This window comes from Stegastes partitus, unplaced genomic scaffold, assembly GCF_000690725.1.
Source record: "Stegastes partitus isolate 25-593 unplaced genomic scaffold, Stegastes_partitus-1.0.2 Scaffold142, whole genome shotgun sequence".
NCBI lineage: Eukaryota > Metazoa > Chordata > Actinopteri > Pomacentridae > Stegastes > Stegastes partitus.
In genome coordinates this window covers 716,405-734,002 of record NW_007577873.1, presented here as the reverse complement: position 1 = coordinate 734,002, position 17,598 = coordinate 716,405, and the positions used below count along the sequence as shown (strand labels likewise).

Sequence of the window (17,598 nt, the reverse complement as noted above, 5' to 3'; positions counted from 1 at the left end):
TAAAAACAGAAAGACACACCAGATTCTCAACTACAGATGGTCCTTGAACATATTGTGTGTGGTATGCAGTTCCCCCCAAAAATACAATCAATTCTAGGATTAGAAAGAAGACATATTTTCTTCTAAAAGAAATCATCAAACTGACACCATATATCAGAGCAAGAAACTGTAACACAAAAAAAAGTCTGATTTCCAATCTTTTGATTGTCCTTTACTTTACGTGTGATGTGCTCTGAATTGTGATATTTCATTAAAATTACTTTGTTCCACATGTCACGTTCAAAAATTCACCAAATATTAACTGTTTGCGCCAGATCCTGTAAAAAACTAAAAATTCTACACTTCTTACTGCAGCAGAGAAGTCATGACTCATCCAGCCATGGTTTACGTAACAAAAACTCTTTTTTTGGGGTAAACTGCAGTCAGTATTCACATTAAACAGAGAGGATCGGGCTAGAGACAGGTAGATGTTTTGAATTTAAGTTTTTTTGTTAAACAAATACTGATAAAAAAAAAAAAAATCATCTTTATTGTTTTCTTTTAATGACTGATTAGCATTATAACTGTATCATAATGCAAAGAAAATATTTTGGAGCTCTCTCTATATCTAGTCATATGCCCAAAAGCAGTTTGGAGCTCAGAGAGTTAATTAAAAACACCAAACGACAGAAAGATAAACTGAAGACCGACGTTATTCGGTGTGTACCTGACGCAGCGGTGACATAGCAATTGCTGGAGTGATGTGAGCAGGCAGATTCACAGGTGAGAGAAAGGAGGTCTGGACCAGAGGAAACAGCTACACCACCACCACCACACCAGAGTGGGAAAAACGGAGTTGGAGACAGGGGGAAGAATATGGAGGGTAGATGGTTGACATGCAGGAGGTTGTGGAAGATCAAACAGGGAGACAGCAGGGACTAAAAGAGCATTAATAACCCAACTGAAACAGTAATTATACAGCAAGTAAGTTCAATTGTACTGTAGATTTACTGGGGTAGAAATGTACTGCAGTAAAAACAAAAGGCTTGAAGGACTAATTGGTTTCTTGGTGTTGTTCACAGATTTAAAGCGTCTACATGAAGATGACAGGAGTATAAACCTTAATGATTTGTACCTCAAAATCACTATGTAATTGTTGGAAATCAAAAAAGCAGACTGCTTTCTGGTACAACGTACTCAGTCATGCATTTATTTTACTGGATTCCTGGTGGAAAACATCTCACTGAAAGCACTGCAGTGAGTTCGGCAGGAACTAAGTCTCTTATGAAGTGACTGTGAATTGAAATGAAGAATTGTTGGATTACTTACCTGCAGGTGATCATCAGGTGTTGGCATGTCATTGGAGTACTGTAGAAACTGGGCCACATAAGTCATAATGGACTTTTCCTCCGGGTCTTTGACATCGACATCTAAGATGAAAGAAGAAAATGATTGTTCAAATTATTGTTCAGCGTGGCAGGGCTTACTCTCAGTTGTCTTAAACACCACTAAGTAAAAGTGATGTTATTGCTCAAGAATGTAATGTGTGAGTACAAACTGAAATTTATTGTTAAGTGCAAATTTAAAAGTCATTATATCTGAACTGTTAATTTTTTCTACACTATATGTAGCATTTAAGTCAACTAGAGAATCAAAGTTTAGGATTCAAAAGTGATTATTTTTAAAGATGATTCATGCAGTAACGCAGAAATATAACATTTTATCGAAACACCCTGCAAGAGATCATCAGCCTCACCCTGGGGCTCCAGCAGGCGGGGGATGTGGAGCTCCCGCTCAGCCACGTGAAACGCTTCTTCCAGGTTCTCCTGGTTGCTTCTCGACGGAACCAATGAGAGGTCGACTAGCTGTGGTCTGAGAGAACACAGGATGGCCAGGAAGGCCTCTCCACTTCTCCAGCTTGACTTGAAGTCCCTCACACTGACAGAACAATGAACTCTGGAAAGAGACAGACAGACGCAACAATAACAACAACAAAAAACTTCATCATGATCATCACTATAACGCATAAAAAAGACACAAAACTTTAGTAATTGCTGCTTTCTTGTACACAGATATTCAGAAAGTAAACTATGGAGCACTTAAATGTAAATCGCAGGGAAATGATACAACATCCACAAACAAGGCTCTTGAGTCTAAACAATCTGTTGTTAAAAACATTAAAATATATGAACATAAATACCCTACTTTTGGCACTGGTCCCTGACCCACATGAGCAGGGCCTTCTTGGCAGATATGCGGAAGCGTCTGTGGAGAGGCGACGTCCGGCCTGCAGGGACCGGACTAGCTGGGACGGGGCTGCCAGACCAGGAGTCCAGGCTGGACAGAGAGTCCAGGGAGGAATGACGAGAGCTGAAGGAGAGAGCATTGGCCAGCTCCTCAATCTGAAACAGACAGAAAGACATAGATAAATCACTTACTATATATCACATTATCAGTACCCTCATACATTTCCTCAACTGTGAAATCTGACCAAAACTTATAATCAGTGCATTTAGCAGTAGCAACAGTAGGTCAGGCACTAATTAGTGTTTTACAGTTGCTACACTGGTACTCACGTGACAGTGGAGAATGATGGTCCATATGAGGCCGAGGATGATGGATGGGCGCCCATCTATGATATCTGGGATGTTGATGTTCACCAGTTTAATCTGCACCAAACAGCCATGACAAAAGTGTCAAACACACTCCAGGTGTTATATTGCAGTGTTCTCTGGTGTGTAAACTTACAGATTTTTTCTTGAGAAAGTTCAGTGCTGTCTCAATGTTGGCCCTCTGCTGGAAAACCCCACGGCCCCTTTGTCTTTTCTACGAAGACAGTTGTAAAATCAGCTATACAGCGCTGACAGCATTCATTTTAGCATGTTGATGTTCTGTTTTGGCTTTTAACACCCCTACTGCTTGTCTACGGAATAATTATAGATCTCTGAGAAGAATTAGGAATCTGCTCAGCGCACTGATGTCAAAGACGTTAACTCACCATCGACTGACCACTCATCACCTCCAGCAGGTCAAGCAGCTGTGCCCCATCTCTGAGGTCAGAAAACAGGTCTGACACAAATGAGGGAGGGCATCTCTGTAACAGTGCACAAAATCCAGTCTTAAATAAATCAGTCCAGTGGCACAATATCATGAAATAAATGAGTTTAATGTGAAAACTGTTATCCATCACTGATTCGACTAGTTACACAAACAGTCGGCTTGTTTATTTTATAATTCAAAATTGTATCATCTCTCGATAACTGCTTCTTTCTACGTTAACAAGACACACAAGTTGAAAAATCTGTCCCCATATAAACAAAAGTGAGTTTCCAGTCAGGCTATTTGGATGAATGCGGTTACAGAATCACCACCTCTTTGCAAAAAGCACATGAAAAAGATTGTTTCTGAAGAATGGTAATGCCCTTTTCCAGACATTTGGCATCCTCAATGCAGAAGAGTACTGAGTCTTTCTTGAAACAAGGGGGGCACATGAATTATATGAATATCACTAATGAATGTACTGACTTTTGTTGCATTGAGTTCCTTGTAGGGAATCTGTATTTTTAATATAGTCAATCTGAAGTGTTAGGTTAATTTAACATAACAGCAAACACTCTACTGTTCAATAGAAATAGTCGAAATAATGCATTTATCATGAGGTGATACAATTTAGAATCATTTGACATTTATGTGACATTGCATATTGTAGTATATTGTAATTTCTGAACCAAAGTAAGCTCAAGTGCAACAGGAAGCACCAAGCTTTATGAAAAATGTAGTGGTATATGCAGGTATATCAACACTTGCGGGACAATAAATGTTAATATAAGATAGTATATTTGGTCAATTGGACAAATTGGACCTTTTTTTAATGCTACACAGCACCTTTACAAATAAACCCCAAAATTCACAGGGGGAGAGCCCACCAACTCTTTTATAGCCATATCTTAAAGACATGAGACTTTAATGTATTTATCAAAAAGCATTTTCTGGCTTCAAGCATCAGATTAAGTTACAACAGTAAACACTGTCTTACAGACATAATGGAGCAAGTATCTGCCTGTCAGAGTTGTCTGTGGGCTCAGAGTGGAGTGACAGATGGCAGGTTATGAACAAGTGATTTTGGAGTTAGAGTTACAGTCCTATGAACATGAGGTTATGAAGAGGAGTCTCGGTTCAGATTACGTGCCGCTCTGCTCAGCTGGACCACTATTTATATTTCGGGCTCGTGTCAGCAGCTCAAGGTCTCTTTCCAGCCTGAGCTGCTCCACTGCTGCATGACCAGTGAGTCAGCATGTTACACTCCACAGCTCGCTTCATATCATTTACAGCTCAACCGCAGCATGACGTCACTCACTTCAGCACTTTCTATGTTCTTGGACATGTTTCATATGTTACCACTCTTTCATTGAATATTAAGATAATGATAAAGTGCAAAAATAAAAAAATGTTTTAAGGCAAAACGTTAATCTGCAATTCTGATAGGGCCACATCGACATTTGTTTTTTGATTCTTTGCAACACAAACATCCTCGAAGTTTTTCATGTTTGAGAATAAATGCAGTATGTGCAGAACACTTCTATTCTTACATGTGTTACATGTGATGCATGTCTGCCACCTTCAAAGTTTGTGTAACATTTTCACATTAGTTCCTTTCTGCAGTATTGCTCTTGCTTCTTTCCACTACACTCTAAAATCCCCAAATACCGTACTCCAAAAGATAGATTTTCAATTGACACCTGTGTTAACAAGTCATTGTGGAGGAACTGCAGCATTTACTTGGAAAACAATCAGCTATTTGACATCACCCTGAGCAGAACTATCACTCTGACAATCATAAAAGAGATAAAACTCAAATTTTCAACTGCTTATTTTACATCAGACTGTGTTGCCTTCAGCTTGTTGGCTTCGAAACACATTAGAGATACGAATATCCCAAACACAATGAAAGATACTCAGTCATTATACAAGCATCACACAAACATGACGTCCCAACATACCTTAGCAAGTTGAGCATTTATCCAGTTGGTGAATGTCCTCTTCTGAATCTGTTCATGCTCCACTGTTAGGGAAAGAAAGAAACTGTTTATACACAAGCAAGACATATTATATATCAGGGGCTTTCTGATGTCATATGCAAAAGCTCCACTCACAAGTTTTTCTGTGAACTGTCACTTTCACTTCCAGCTGGTTTAAAAACCACCAGCTAATGCAATAAATGTACAAAATGCTTTATCAAATACATTCCAGTATATTTCTCCAAACAACCTGTGCCCTTGTGTAGTGTTCATAGCTGGATCGTGCTGCTGTGAAGTTACCTGCAGTGGGTGCTGTGGGTAAATGTAGGTCATGAACTACTCACCAACATCAGAAAACCGAACAACTTTTCGACCTTCCATTCTTATAATCAATAGTCAGCAAATCCATGTGTAACAACTAAGAACAGTGTCAACTGCATCAGAAAACTTGCTCTTCGTCTTTTGCTCTGGACACCCTGGAGTGAAGGCTTCCTCTTTAAGCTAAAGTGAGGCTAAGGGCTAGGATCTGACTACAAGATGGGATGGTTTCCAAGACAGTGACAGACATAGATACTGAGACACACACACGCGCGCGCGCACACACACACACACACACACAGCAAATATACATAGAGACACACTCACAGTCATGATGAACTTCCAGACAGAGACATATGCACATACACAGGGGTACTAGACCACATCCTGAGCTCCTGTTGCCAAAATATGAAACTCTTATGGTATACACCATTATGAAATCACTATATATGACATTAGAAAGGTTTTCCCTGACTAATATGATGGAAAGTTTAACAGGTAGCTTTGTAGATTGACTATTTGCCTGTTTCAGCTGAAACTTTTCTTTATTAGCAGGATAAGTAGAGCCAGAGACCACCTAGGGGTGCATGACTGAATTGTATGACTGCATCCAACATAAAAAGACGAATGATGCTTGTAATTAGATGGTTTTTGTCACTTTCATGCATCTTTAATCACTGCTTTCTGTGCAGTGTCTGTTCTCTAGAGTCTTAGCTCAGGCATGTTCTCAGTTTGTGCTGCCGTTAAGGCCAAACTGCTGAATCACACAGTTGTGTCTCTTTTGTAACAGATGAAATTTAGATTACAAGCATGCTAAAGGAAAATTGATATCATTACTGAGGGAATCAGAATCACTTTCCATAGACTACCTTGTTGATATCAAACTTGACCATGAAGACTGAGTCACTGATTCTGCTGTTTGTTTAAGAGCCTGCCGAGGCAGGCAACACCTACGCTTATTATTCGCTTGACTCCACCCAGTTCACCTGGCATTCACAGCACAAACACTTCAAATTGTGTTTTCATGCTCTTAGTCCATTGTAAGATTGGCATCAGTCAAATATGTTTTTTTTTAGAGCAAAACACAGTCTATACATAATTATAGATGTTTTCAAGCAATCAAACAAACAGAATACACACACAAACGAAGGTTCCCTCTACTAAGAAATCAGTTTTGGTCGTTGTCACTTTACTGGGCCTTTTCTTGACTTTCACGATGCAGAATGATGCATGTTCAGAGTTCAATATTATAAGACTCTTTTCAAGCTGTTCTGCTGAAGGTGGAGTTTCTCTGTGTCAACCTAAAGCCTGACTTTACTGTGTGGATTTATCACATCACAGCTAGTTTGGAAGACAGTGCAATACGCAATCTACTAAAGTGATGTGGAAACTTTAGGGTTGCCTTGCACATACAATGAGAATGAAATAGGAGACAATGTGCATCCAGTAGATCAACTTTCAGCTTTTTCACTGAGGGAGGAGGAATTGATCAGATTAAGGATTTTCATCAAGGTAATTGAACCATTTTTTGGAAGAAAAAAAACATATCAGATAGAAATTATTATTCAAACTCGGGTAATTTGATATTCTTCAAGTATGTTTAGAGGGGACGTTTAATGTAGTGACAGGATGTTTTGTATGATTTTTTTGGTATTAACCTGTATATTACTTAGTTTTGAGGCATTTTGTCTTTTCAGCAGTCAGGGGAACACACATACAGCAAGGCTCAACTGGCTGAGACCTGAATCAGGGACTCAGTGCTGATAGCATTTGTGCCTTTGTGATATGCACCATAAACACTCGGTTATCAGGTCACACCCATGAAGTACTACTACTACTGCTTCGGCACTTCAAAGTGTGTGTTTTGGCGCATTGTCAAAGTGTTTATATCAGATATTCTCTGATACACCATAAGAGAATATCTGATCCTGAACCGGATTTTAACAAATGTGAGAATACATAATAAACACTGGGCCTGAAACAGGTGAAAGACACAACTTGCATCAGTACACAATAGAAATGTTAAATATTATACAGTATATATGTAAAATATTCACAAAAGCTTCTTTCCCTTTTGATATGTGCATCACGACAAAGCTGCAACATTAGGCTGTAAATATTCATTAACACAAGAAGACAGATTTGTAATAAATAAATGAATTCATATTTGAGAGAACAAAAGTCAGAGAGTTAACAAGTTTTAATTACAAAATATTTGCACAATCAAAATTAATTGTAACTGTAATTGTAATTTGGAAGTAACCTCATTTACCTGTTCTACTCTGTAGTTATGCTGTGTGCAGTAACACAATGTGTTTGTTGATCAAACTCAAGGACAATAACTACGATTATATGTGTGATTAAAAACCAGTTTGACTTGAAAAATGAATGTTTTCCTTGATAAATTATAGGGACACTTGTACACCTGATGGCTGGGGCTGAACAAGCTGAGGTTTTCTCAACCGTTTTGGACTCTTTAAAAGAAAAAAAGCACTTATTTTATGATATTGCTAACAATACAAACTGCATAGACTAAACAAACATAAACAGAAGAACTGAATTCTCCAATTCAGCTGGGCAAACAGTGAACAAAGCAGCTACAAAAATGTTTTTTAATTAAAAACTATGTGGGAATGCAAGTTCCATCTTCTGTATGTGTTTGTTGCGCAGACACAAGAAACAGTAAACAACGTAGGTGCAAAGTAAAACTGACAGCAGTGGGTCACAACATCTATGAAAGTACAGAAATAGCCTGACCTTGGAGGAGCATGTGCACATTGTCAATATCCAATGGAATGCCTCCATCGTCTTCTTCTGCTCCACCTGAAGCCATGGAGCCTCTGACCACAGCCCAAAACGAACCTCAGGAAGGTCCACAAGATGCAGATTAGTATATCATCTACTCAAAAGAAAATCACAATACCCAAAAAAATGAATACTGGTGGGGATTTTTTTTTCCAAAACAGCTTCACTGCGTGATTAGTCATGTTAGGAATACACTGATCCACACCCTTTCATTACCACTGACACACACAGTTACAAGCACACACATGCAAACACTCAAATCAAAAGCTCAGCAAGGACGACAAACTGCTGTATGGAAAGAACGGGTAACACACTGATACAATGTGGACACATAAAAATAGACGACCTGGTCACAAATCTTCAACATACCTGTAGCAGGGCTGCAGTCACCACACACAGCGACTGTAGTGCATATTGCAATGAAGTGCCCAGTGGAGTGTAAACAGTGCACAGTAAAGCTCCTCAGCTGTGTCCTTTAAAAGTGACACAACTCTGTGCTGATTCAAAGTGTTGCGCGCCTTCAAATAGGACTTGGCCTTTAGTTGCTCATAAATGAAACAAGGTGCCCTGTGCGTATTATAGCATGAGGAAAGAAAAGAGCGGAAAGTCCCGCCCTCTCTGCCTGCAGGTCCAACCAAATCATTCGTGCTCGTGCAGGTTCTCAGACAAACTTAGTACCCTTTGGCAAAAAACTAATCATATATTGGCAAATGCTTGAGACAACTTCTTTGTGTTTTAGCTTTGTTTGCAAAAGCAAATCCTTTTCTTTCAGGAAGCAAAAGTGTAGTTTAGTGTCCTTTTTGTTTCCTTTCTTTTTAATTTGTCTGTGCACTATTGCAGTAATAAAACCACTGGGAACAAGGTTCATCTAAGGGGTCATTCAAACCCATGACTCTCCAATATACAGGACTTAGCTAAATTTCTTATCAGTTACTTTATGTGTTTCACCTGGAGAGACAGTGGGTGCTTTGAACAGCACGTTACACAATACCTTTTTTTATCCTTGAGAGCAGTGCCAGTGTTTTATTTATTATTTCACTATGGTGAGCAGACAGAGCTGGTGGACAGTCTGTGTGGCACAAAGCAGCTGCAGAATCACGTCAGATTCCACCTCTGCAATGGCAGAACAACAAACTATATAAAAGCAGTACAGGCTGTGAAATGTTAGATTTGTTCCTCTCAGAAAATGCACTGTGGTTGAAATTAAAAGTGAGGATTGCGTTTTCCCTCTAATAGGTTATTGTAGTGTATGTCTTCTGAGAATAGGCAAGACAGAATAAGGAAAAGGAATCTGTCAGCAGCATGAAAAAGTAAATAACAATCATCAAACTCCTTTAGTTTGCTATTTTGACTTAGCAAAGCTCAAACATGCCAGGGTAACTATCAAAAAATAATTTCAGCAGTTATTTACCTAAAGTAAATAAATAAAAAAGTAAGTAAAAATGAATTTGCTTTAATTTAAAGTTTATCACATGTGATTTTTTTATTATTACTTAGAGTGTATATTACACTGCATTTTGCATTCTGTATTTTCTTATTGTTTATTTTTACCTACTGGATATTTTCGCATATTTATCTGCATTTATGATGGTGGTAACTTTACTCTTTGCGCTGTAACAGCCAAATTTCCCCTTGGGAATTAATAAAGTATTTCTATTCTATTCTATTTTAAACATGTGGACACAACACCATGAAACCTGGAAACTCTTAGTGACCAGTTGTTGGCCTGTGATCTCACTCATAATGTGTCACAGTTCAGTTCTGAGTTCAGGTGGTTAACTAATCCATAAAGTTTGACACAGCCTTTACTTGTATGTGTTTATATATATATATATATTTATATATATGTATATAAAACATAATCTTGGGTTGCTAAGTGGGGGCTGAGCCAGACAGTTTTATAGGGCTGGCTGAGAGACCAACATTCATGCAAGGGTGACACAATGCCTCCACTTTTTTTTTTCCAACAAGTGGCTGTAGGTCAAATTGTTCTTGTTTTTCTGGTCACTCACTCATCATTTGTATATACACCTAAACATTAATGTGAAACCAGAGGACAAGGAGAACATTTCAGTTTGGTATGTTTTAAACCTTTAATCATCACCAAAACGCATGAGGTCGTCCTATAAAACTATGTCTATATAGTTACAGTGGCTACCTTAAATTCTGTTCTGAAGTTCAAAATGCTTTAGATAATCCACCATAGTGACAACGTTTGTTTTCATGAAGGCAGTTTTTGTTTCTTGATGGAAAATGAATTTGTAATGCATTTTAAATATTTATTTGCAAACTTATAAAAGTAATGAAACTAAGAATATACACAAAACTACAACATTTAAAAGAAAACTATTTAAAATGTAGTCAATACATCGCTTTTCTATGAACCACTTTATCCTAAATGCATTCATTTTTTAATTGTCATTTAAGAATATATTTTCAAGTTAAATTCTCAAAATATATATGCATGTCTATATGCATAGGAATTGTAAATGTTTTCTTTGAAGCCTTTCCAACCTAAAGTTGTAGTGCCTAAGTCATAATAATCTGCTATTACAACATGACCTGCCACCACTTTAAGGTTTCACATTCAATGGAGAGGCTGCCTGGTTCTACTATGACTAACATGTAGCTTTGCTGCACATCTAATTTTTGCACTGAGTAGCACTGAGTTGCACTTGAGTATTTTCAGATTAAGTTCAATAACATCAGTGTCACTGTTTCGTTTTACAAAGACTGCTATTTACTCTGTAATTCGCAGTTTTGATGCAGCCAAAATAAAAATCTCTCTTTGGACTGGTGATGTCAACACAGAGACCTTTAATTCTTCCAAGTGGTTGTTTTGTTTGGCCTTAGTGTTGGAGCTGTTACTGAGTGACATAGGGAACTTCTTGTTGGGTAGAAATATTTTTTAAAAATTGCTTAGAGCTGACATGACCTCTGTCTTTGGCTCCACCTGGTGGAGCATTTTTGGTATCGCTTCTTTTCTTGCAACAAGCCAGCGGGACAAGTGACCAGGTGTTGTGAGATGCAATCAGCAGATTGCTCCAGCTGTGGCGAGACGTGGCTTGCCATTCACTCTCCAGACCTGCATTCAGTATTTAAGACACCAGCAAGCCACAAGTCGACGCCAGATCATTGTAAAACCCACGTTACTTTTGCTCTTGCTTGTATGCTCTGCTTGGCACCTTGATTCCTGTTCTTATCCTATTCTCCCGTGCTTCAGTTTCGCCACGTTCACTGCCAACCTGTGATCCACTTTTCGTTCCTGATTCCCCACTGTTGGATTCCTCTGGCTCCGGCCCTCCATATCCTCTGTGTCCCTCTGCTGAGGTCGTCTGGTCCACCTCCATCTCCTCTGACTCCCCCTCACTAGTTTCTTGTATTATAGTAAACCCTGTCTCTTGCCTACTCAACCAGTAGTTGTAAGTTTTTGTATTAGGCTGTACAGCAGCATTTCACCACTTCCTGTGGTTGAACTCTGGAAGTGTCTCTTTAGTGAAAAAGGATTTACTAAGTCTGTCATGTGATTTTACTGCTTGAAGTTCTGAGCACCCTTTGCGGCAGTTTTAAGCCAAGTGTGAAGCATGAAAGTCAGTACCTCCTGTGGTTTTGTGTCAGAAATCATTCATCCATCCATCATCAGTACACCGCTTAATCCTCACGAGGGTCGTGGGGGGGCTGTAGCCTATCCCAGCTGACTTAGGGTAAAGGCAGGGGACACCCTGGACAGGTCACCAGTCTATCACAGGGCTACACTTAGAGACAGACAACCAAGCACACTCACATTCACACCTACGGACAATTTAGAATCACCAATTAACCTCAACATGTTTTTGGACTGTGTGGGAGGAAGCTGGAGAACCCACGCTGCACGGGAGAACATGCAAACTCTACGCAGAAAGATCCCAGACGTCCTAACTGTTACATGAACCACTGAGCCACTTTGCAGCCCTGTCAGAAATCAGTGGTGCTCTATTTGGGCTGGTCCAGTGTTACTGCCCCAAAGGAGTTGTCTCGTCAGCCAGTGTTTAGCTGTACATGCCCACGGACACCGACGGTGCCGGCTGTACGTGTCATCTCTCTGACCCCTTTTGCACTCAGGCAGCACCATGTGGTCACGCAGGAAATCAGAATCTGTTGCATTGCCAAGTAGATTTTGAAGTACGAGAGATTAATATTCTCTCTCTCTCTCTCTCTCTCTCTCTCTCTCTCTCTCTGTCCCTCCTGGAAGGTACCAGTAGTCATCATTTTATTATTGACTTTATTTCATTTGTGTTTATTTTTAATTTGTTTTTTGTTTATTTTATTTTTTTGTTTACTGGATTTTATTTCTGTTCATTTTCATTAATTTTGTTGTTTATTTTTTATTCAGCTCTTTACTTAATTTCAGTCTTGTTTATTTTATTTCATTTTGTTGTTTATTTTTTTCTAATTTCATTTAGTTGTTTATTTTAGTGTTTTTTTTTTCATTTCATTTTGTTGTTTTTTCAGTATTGTTTGTTTTATTAAACTTGTTTGTTTTGTTTTATTGTTTACTTTATTTCATTTTTGTCAACTTTATTTTGTTGTTTACTTCATTTTTGTTTATCTTATTTCATTTAGTTGTTTTCTTCGTTTCAGTGTTGTTGTTTTTTCATTTCTGTTTATTTTATTTTGTCTTTATTTTATTTCCGTGTTGTTTATTTTATTTTATTTTGTGGTTTATTTCATTTTAGTGTTGTTTATTTTATTTCATCCATTGATCCATCCATTATCTATACACCGCTTAATCCTCACGAAGGTCGCCGGGGGCTGGGGCCTATCCCAGCTGACTTAAGGTGAAGGCAAAGGACATCCTGGACAGGTCACCAGTCTATCACAGGGCTACACTTAGAGACAGACAACCATGCACACTCACATTCAATTTTATTTCATCCATCCATCCATCCATCAAATCTATTAGCTTCCGCTTATCTGGGTCGGGTCATGGGGCAGTAGGCGGAGCAGGTCGTCCCAGACTTCCCTCCCCCCGGCGACGCTTTCCAGCTCTGCCTGAGGGATCCTGAGGCATTCCCAGGCCAGCCGAGAGATATAATCCCTCCAGTGGGTTCTGGGTCTGCCCCAGGGTCTCCTCCCAGGTGGACGTGTTCGGAAAACCTCACGCTCCATTTTCCCAGCACTCGTGAACAAGATCCCAAGATACTTAAACTCCCTCGCTTGAGGAAGCAACTCCCCTCCCCCACCCGGAGGTGGCAATCCACCAATTTCCGGCAGAGAACCATGGCCTCGGACTTGGAGGTACTGATCTGCATCCCTGCCGCTTTGCACTCGGCTGCAAACTGCTCCAGTGAGTGCTGAAGGTCACGGTCTGATGAAGCCAACAGTACCACGTCTTCTGCAAACAGCAGCGACGAGATCCTGAGGTCCCCAAACCGGACACCCTCCTCACCCTGACTGCACCTTGAGATCCTGTCCATGAAAACCACAAACAGGATCAGGGACAAGGGGCAGCCCTGGCGGAGTCCAACACCCACTGGGAACGTGTCCGACTTATTGACGAGAATGCGGACGCAGCTCACACTTTGGTTGTGCAGGGACTACATGGCTCGTAGCAGCGAGCCTGGGACCCCATACTCCCTCAGTACCCCCCACAGAGTTCCTCGGGGAACATGGTCATAGGCTTTCTCCAGATCCACAAAGCACATGTGGACTGGCAGGTCGAATTCCCATGCCCCCCTCAGCAGCTCTGCAAGGGTAAAGAGCTGGTCCACTGTTCCACAACCAGGACGGAATCCGCATTGCTCCTGCTGAATCCAAGGTTCGACAATCGGCCAAAGCCTCCTTTCCAGCACCCTAGAGTAAACTTTACTCTGAGGCTGAGAAGTGTGATACCACGATAGTTGGCACACACTCTCTGGTCCCCCTTTTTGAAAATGGGAACCACCACCTCGGTCTGCCACTCCACAGGCACTGTACTCGATGCCCACGCGACATTGAAGAGATGTGTCAGCCATGACAGGCCTACAATGTCCAGAGCCTTCAGCGTCTCAGGGTGAATGTCGTCCACACCTGGCGCTTTGCCACCGAGGGAGGAGCTTTTTAACTCTACGATGGATATGGATGCAGAAGCCCCCAAGTCTTCAGGCTCTGCTCCCTCAGCAGAGGATGTGTTTACCAGGTTCAGGAGTTCCTCGAAGTGCTCCTTCCACCGCTCGACGAGATCCCCAGTCTGGGTCAGCAGTCGGACGGTTTGCCAGAACTTCTTCGGGGCTGACCGAAAGTCCTTCTCCATAGTCTCCCCTAACTCTTCCCACACCCAAGTTTTTGCTTCCAGCTGCTGCAGCCCTTTTGGCCAGCTGGTACCTGCCTGCTGCTTCAGGAGACCCCTGAGCCAACCAGGCCCGAAAGGTCTCCTACTTCAGCCTGACGGCTTCCCTCACCGCCGGTGTCCACCAGCGGGTTTTGGAGTTGCCGCTGCGACAGGCACCAGTGACCTTCTGGCCACAGCTCCTAACAGCCGCTTCTGCAATGGAGGCTTTGAACATGGCCCACTCAGACTCCATGTCCCCAACCTCCCTCACGATGCAGGAAAAACTCTTCTGGAGGTGGGAATTAAAAACCACACGGACAGGGGCCTCCGCCAGACGTTCCCAGTTCACCCGCACTATGCGTTTGAGTTTACCAGGTCTGTCTGGCTGCCTTCCCTGCCATCAGATCCAACTCACTTCCAGGTGGTGATCAGTTGACAGCTCTGCTCCTCTCTTCACCCGAGTGTCCAAAACATACGGCCACAGATCTGATGATACGACTACAAAGTCGATCATCGACCTTTGGCCTAAGGCACTCTGGTACCAAGTACACTTATGAGCACCCTTATGTTTGAACATGGTGTTTGTTATGGCCAATCCGTGGCTAGCACAGAAGTCCAAAAACAAAATACCACTCGGGTTCAGACCGTTCCTCCTAATCACGCCCCTCCAGGTTTCACTGTCTTTGCCCACGTGAGCACTGAAGTCCCCCAGGAGAACTATGGAGTCCCCAGGCAGCACCCCTTCCAGGACACCACCCAGTGACTCCAAGCAGGCCGAATACTCTGAACTGCCATTTGGTGCATAAGCACAAACGACAGCCAGAGTTTTCCCCTCTGCAACACACAGTCGCAGAGAGGCAACCCTCCCACTCTCCGGGGAGAACTCCAACAAGGCAGCACTCAGCCGGGGGTTTGTGAGTATCCCCACAACTCCGGAAAAGGAGAGAGTCCAACCCCTCTCCAGAAGTGTGGTTCCGGAGCCCTTGCTGTGCGTGGAGGTGAGCCCGACTATATCTAGCTGGTAACGCTCCACCTCCCGCACCAGCTCAGGCTCCTTCCCTGCCAGTGAGGTGACATTCCATGTCCCCAGAGCTAGTCTACACCACCAGGGGGCGGTATGCCAGGACGCCTGCTCCTGCCTACCACCCGGTGGGCATAGCACCCGACCCCGATCCTCTGCCCTGAGAGTGGTGGGCCCTCTGGACAGTGGCCCTGTGTTACTTTTCGGGCTGTGCCCGACCGAGCCCCACTGGGCCCCAAGGCTCAGCCACCAGACGCTCCACGGTGAGCTCCCCCCCCAGGCCTGGCTCCAGGGGGGGCCCGGTTTCCCTCTTCCGAGCGAGGTGGCGGCTCTCCTTCTGCTGCTGTTCATTGAGGTCTTCTGAATCGCTCTTTGTCTGGTCCCTCCCCCAGAACCAATTTGCCTTGGGAGACCCTACCAGGGGCTAATGCCCTGGACAACATAGCTCCCAGGATCACAGGGACACTCAAACCCCTCCACCGCGATAAGGTGGCGATTCATCGGGGGGGCTATTATAATTTTTAGTTGTTTATTCTATTCTATTGTATTGCATTATCTTCTTTGCTATTCTATTCTATTCTATTCTATTCTATTCTATTCTATTCTAACATAATATATTATAATATATTACATTGTAATGATTAGCTGTTAATTCTATTCTATTCTATTGCATTATCTTCTTTGCTATTCCACTCTATTCTATTATAATATATTCTACTATATTCTATTATAGTATATTATAATTATTAGTTGTGTAGGTGCTAGTTATGTGTGGCGACTGTCTACCACAGGTGGCAGTGTAGCTTGGTGTGGCCGGGGAAGTTTTTTTTATTGCACAGGTGTTAGGGGCCAGGTAATCATGCATGGGTGATGGGGAGATCAGACGGTTTTTACCGCTGTCACAGCTTGCAGGCTCATCATCATCTCAACCATCGTCTACCATGAAGTAAGCATGTTTTAATTTTTGTAAACCCAAGTTGAATTAAATGGGAACATCACCCGACAGCAGATATCGCCTGGGCATTCATTCCTTCAGCGCGTCAAAAACAAGGTCTTCACCCGCACCCAGCTGAGTGGCCGATCAGCTGATCGTCACTACAAAAGTAAAAACCTTGATCTCACCTGGATAGTGTGTCGGGAACAGCCTGGAGAGCTTTGTTTCTTCTTTGAATGTCACTAAAACATCCCGAAAGTGAAGCAAAGTTCCGATTATCAGCATGACCAGGAATTCCCAGGTGAGCGCATTCACGGATTAAAATGTTTGGAACGGCGTTGCGCTGAGCACGCAACAGTGGTCTGATTTGACGATGTATTCATTCATTCATGTTCCCAATTGTGTTGATCTGCTTGCATTCATTGAAATATAAGGAGGAAAACGCTACTCAAATGATATTGTGAATGTGATTGTGTCGTTTGAAAACCGAAAACGCACGGGTTGCGTGGGAACCTTCAACATAGCGCAGTATCTGTGCTCAAGCGTCTTCATTAAAGGAGCAGTTCACATTGTTGAAAATGAATGAAATGCAAGGCTCAACTGCTGAAAAGGAGTCTACAGAGACACAAGATGATGGCACTGGACAAAGAACAAGAAAGCTTTCATTAAAAGGAATCGCAATGGCAATAGAGAGGCTTCAAAAGGAAAGGAATGCCAATTTAAAACAAGCCAGTAAATTAAAACCACAAATCACTCTTCTGGCTTCGTTGCAGCTGTTCAATTAAGTCTAAAGCAGTTCAAAAGCTTGTGTCAAAATGCTACTGATCTCCATAACTCATTGTTCACTGAGTTTCCTCTGCCTCAGGAGGAGCAGAGAAAGCAGGAAACAGGGTTTAATTCCAAAATCATCGTCATGTAAACCACCATCCTTTGTGGAAGAAATATCAAAATGGTTGAAACAAAATGGTGGTTTGCATAACGGTGATGATGAAAATGATGATGGTAAAAGCCCAAATGGTGATATCAATGTTGATGATGGTCAAAATGCAAAGGATGATGACAACATTAATCGCCATTAGACGCCAGTATTTAAACTGGGCACAGCTGATGAGCCACAGCTGCCAGCGATATCCCCTGATCGGCTCCGCCCAACATGCAGTGAACAAAAGCACACCCACCAAAACCCAAAGACAGACAAAAACACAAAAATCCAGTGAAACAAAGTCTAGGATCC

The 17,598-nt window shown here is 41.8% G+C and overlaps 1 protein-coding gene across 1 annotated transcript; it reads right to left on the bottom strand.

Annotated features, from left to right (window-relative positions):
* Positions 1 to 1,308: 1,308 nt before the first annotated feature.
* LOC103355305 (nesprin-2-like) lies at positions 1,309 to 8,597 on the bottom strand (the record flags this gene model as incomplete). Its single annotated transcript, XM_008279046.1, has 9 exons — positions 8,490 to 8,597; positions 8,073 to 8,177; positions 4,980 to 5,041; positions 2,978 to 3,073; positions 2,728 to 2,805; positions 2,556 to 2,648; positions 2,185 to 2,381; positions 1,736 to 1,935; positions 1,309 to 1,409 (listed from the first exon to the last, which is right to left on the bottom strand). Coding segments are annotated over exons 2-9 (903 nt in total), but the record flags the coding sequence as incomplete, so codon positions are not given.
* Between the last annotated feature and the right edge of the window lie 9,001 nt (positions 8,598 to 17,598).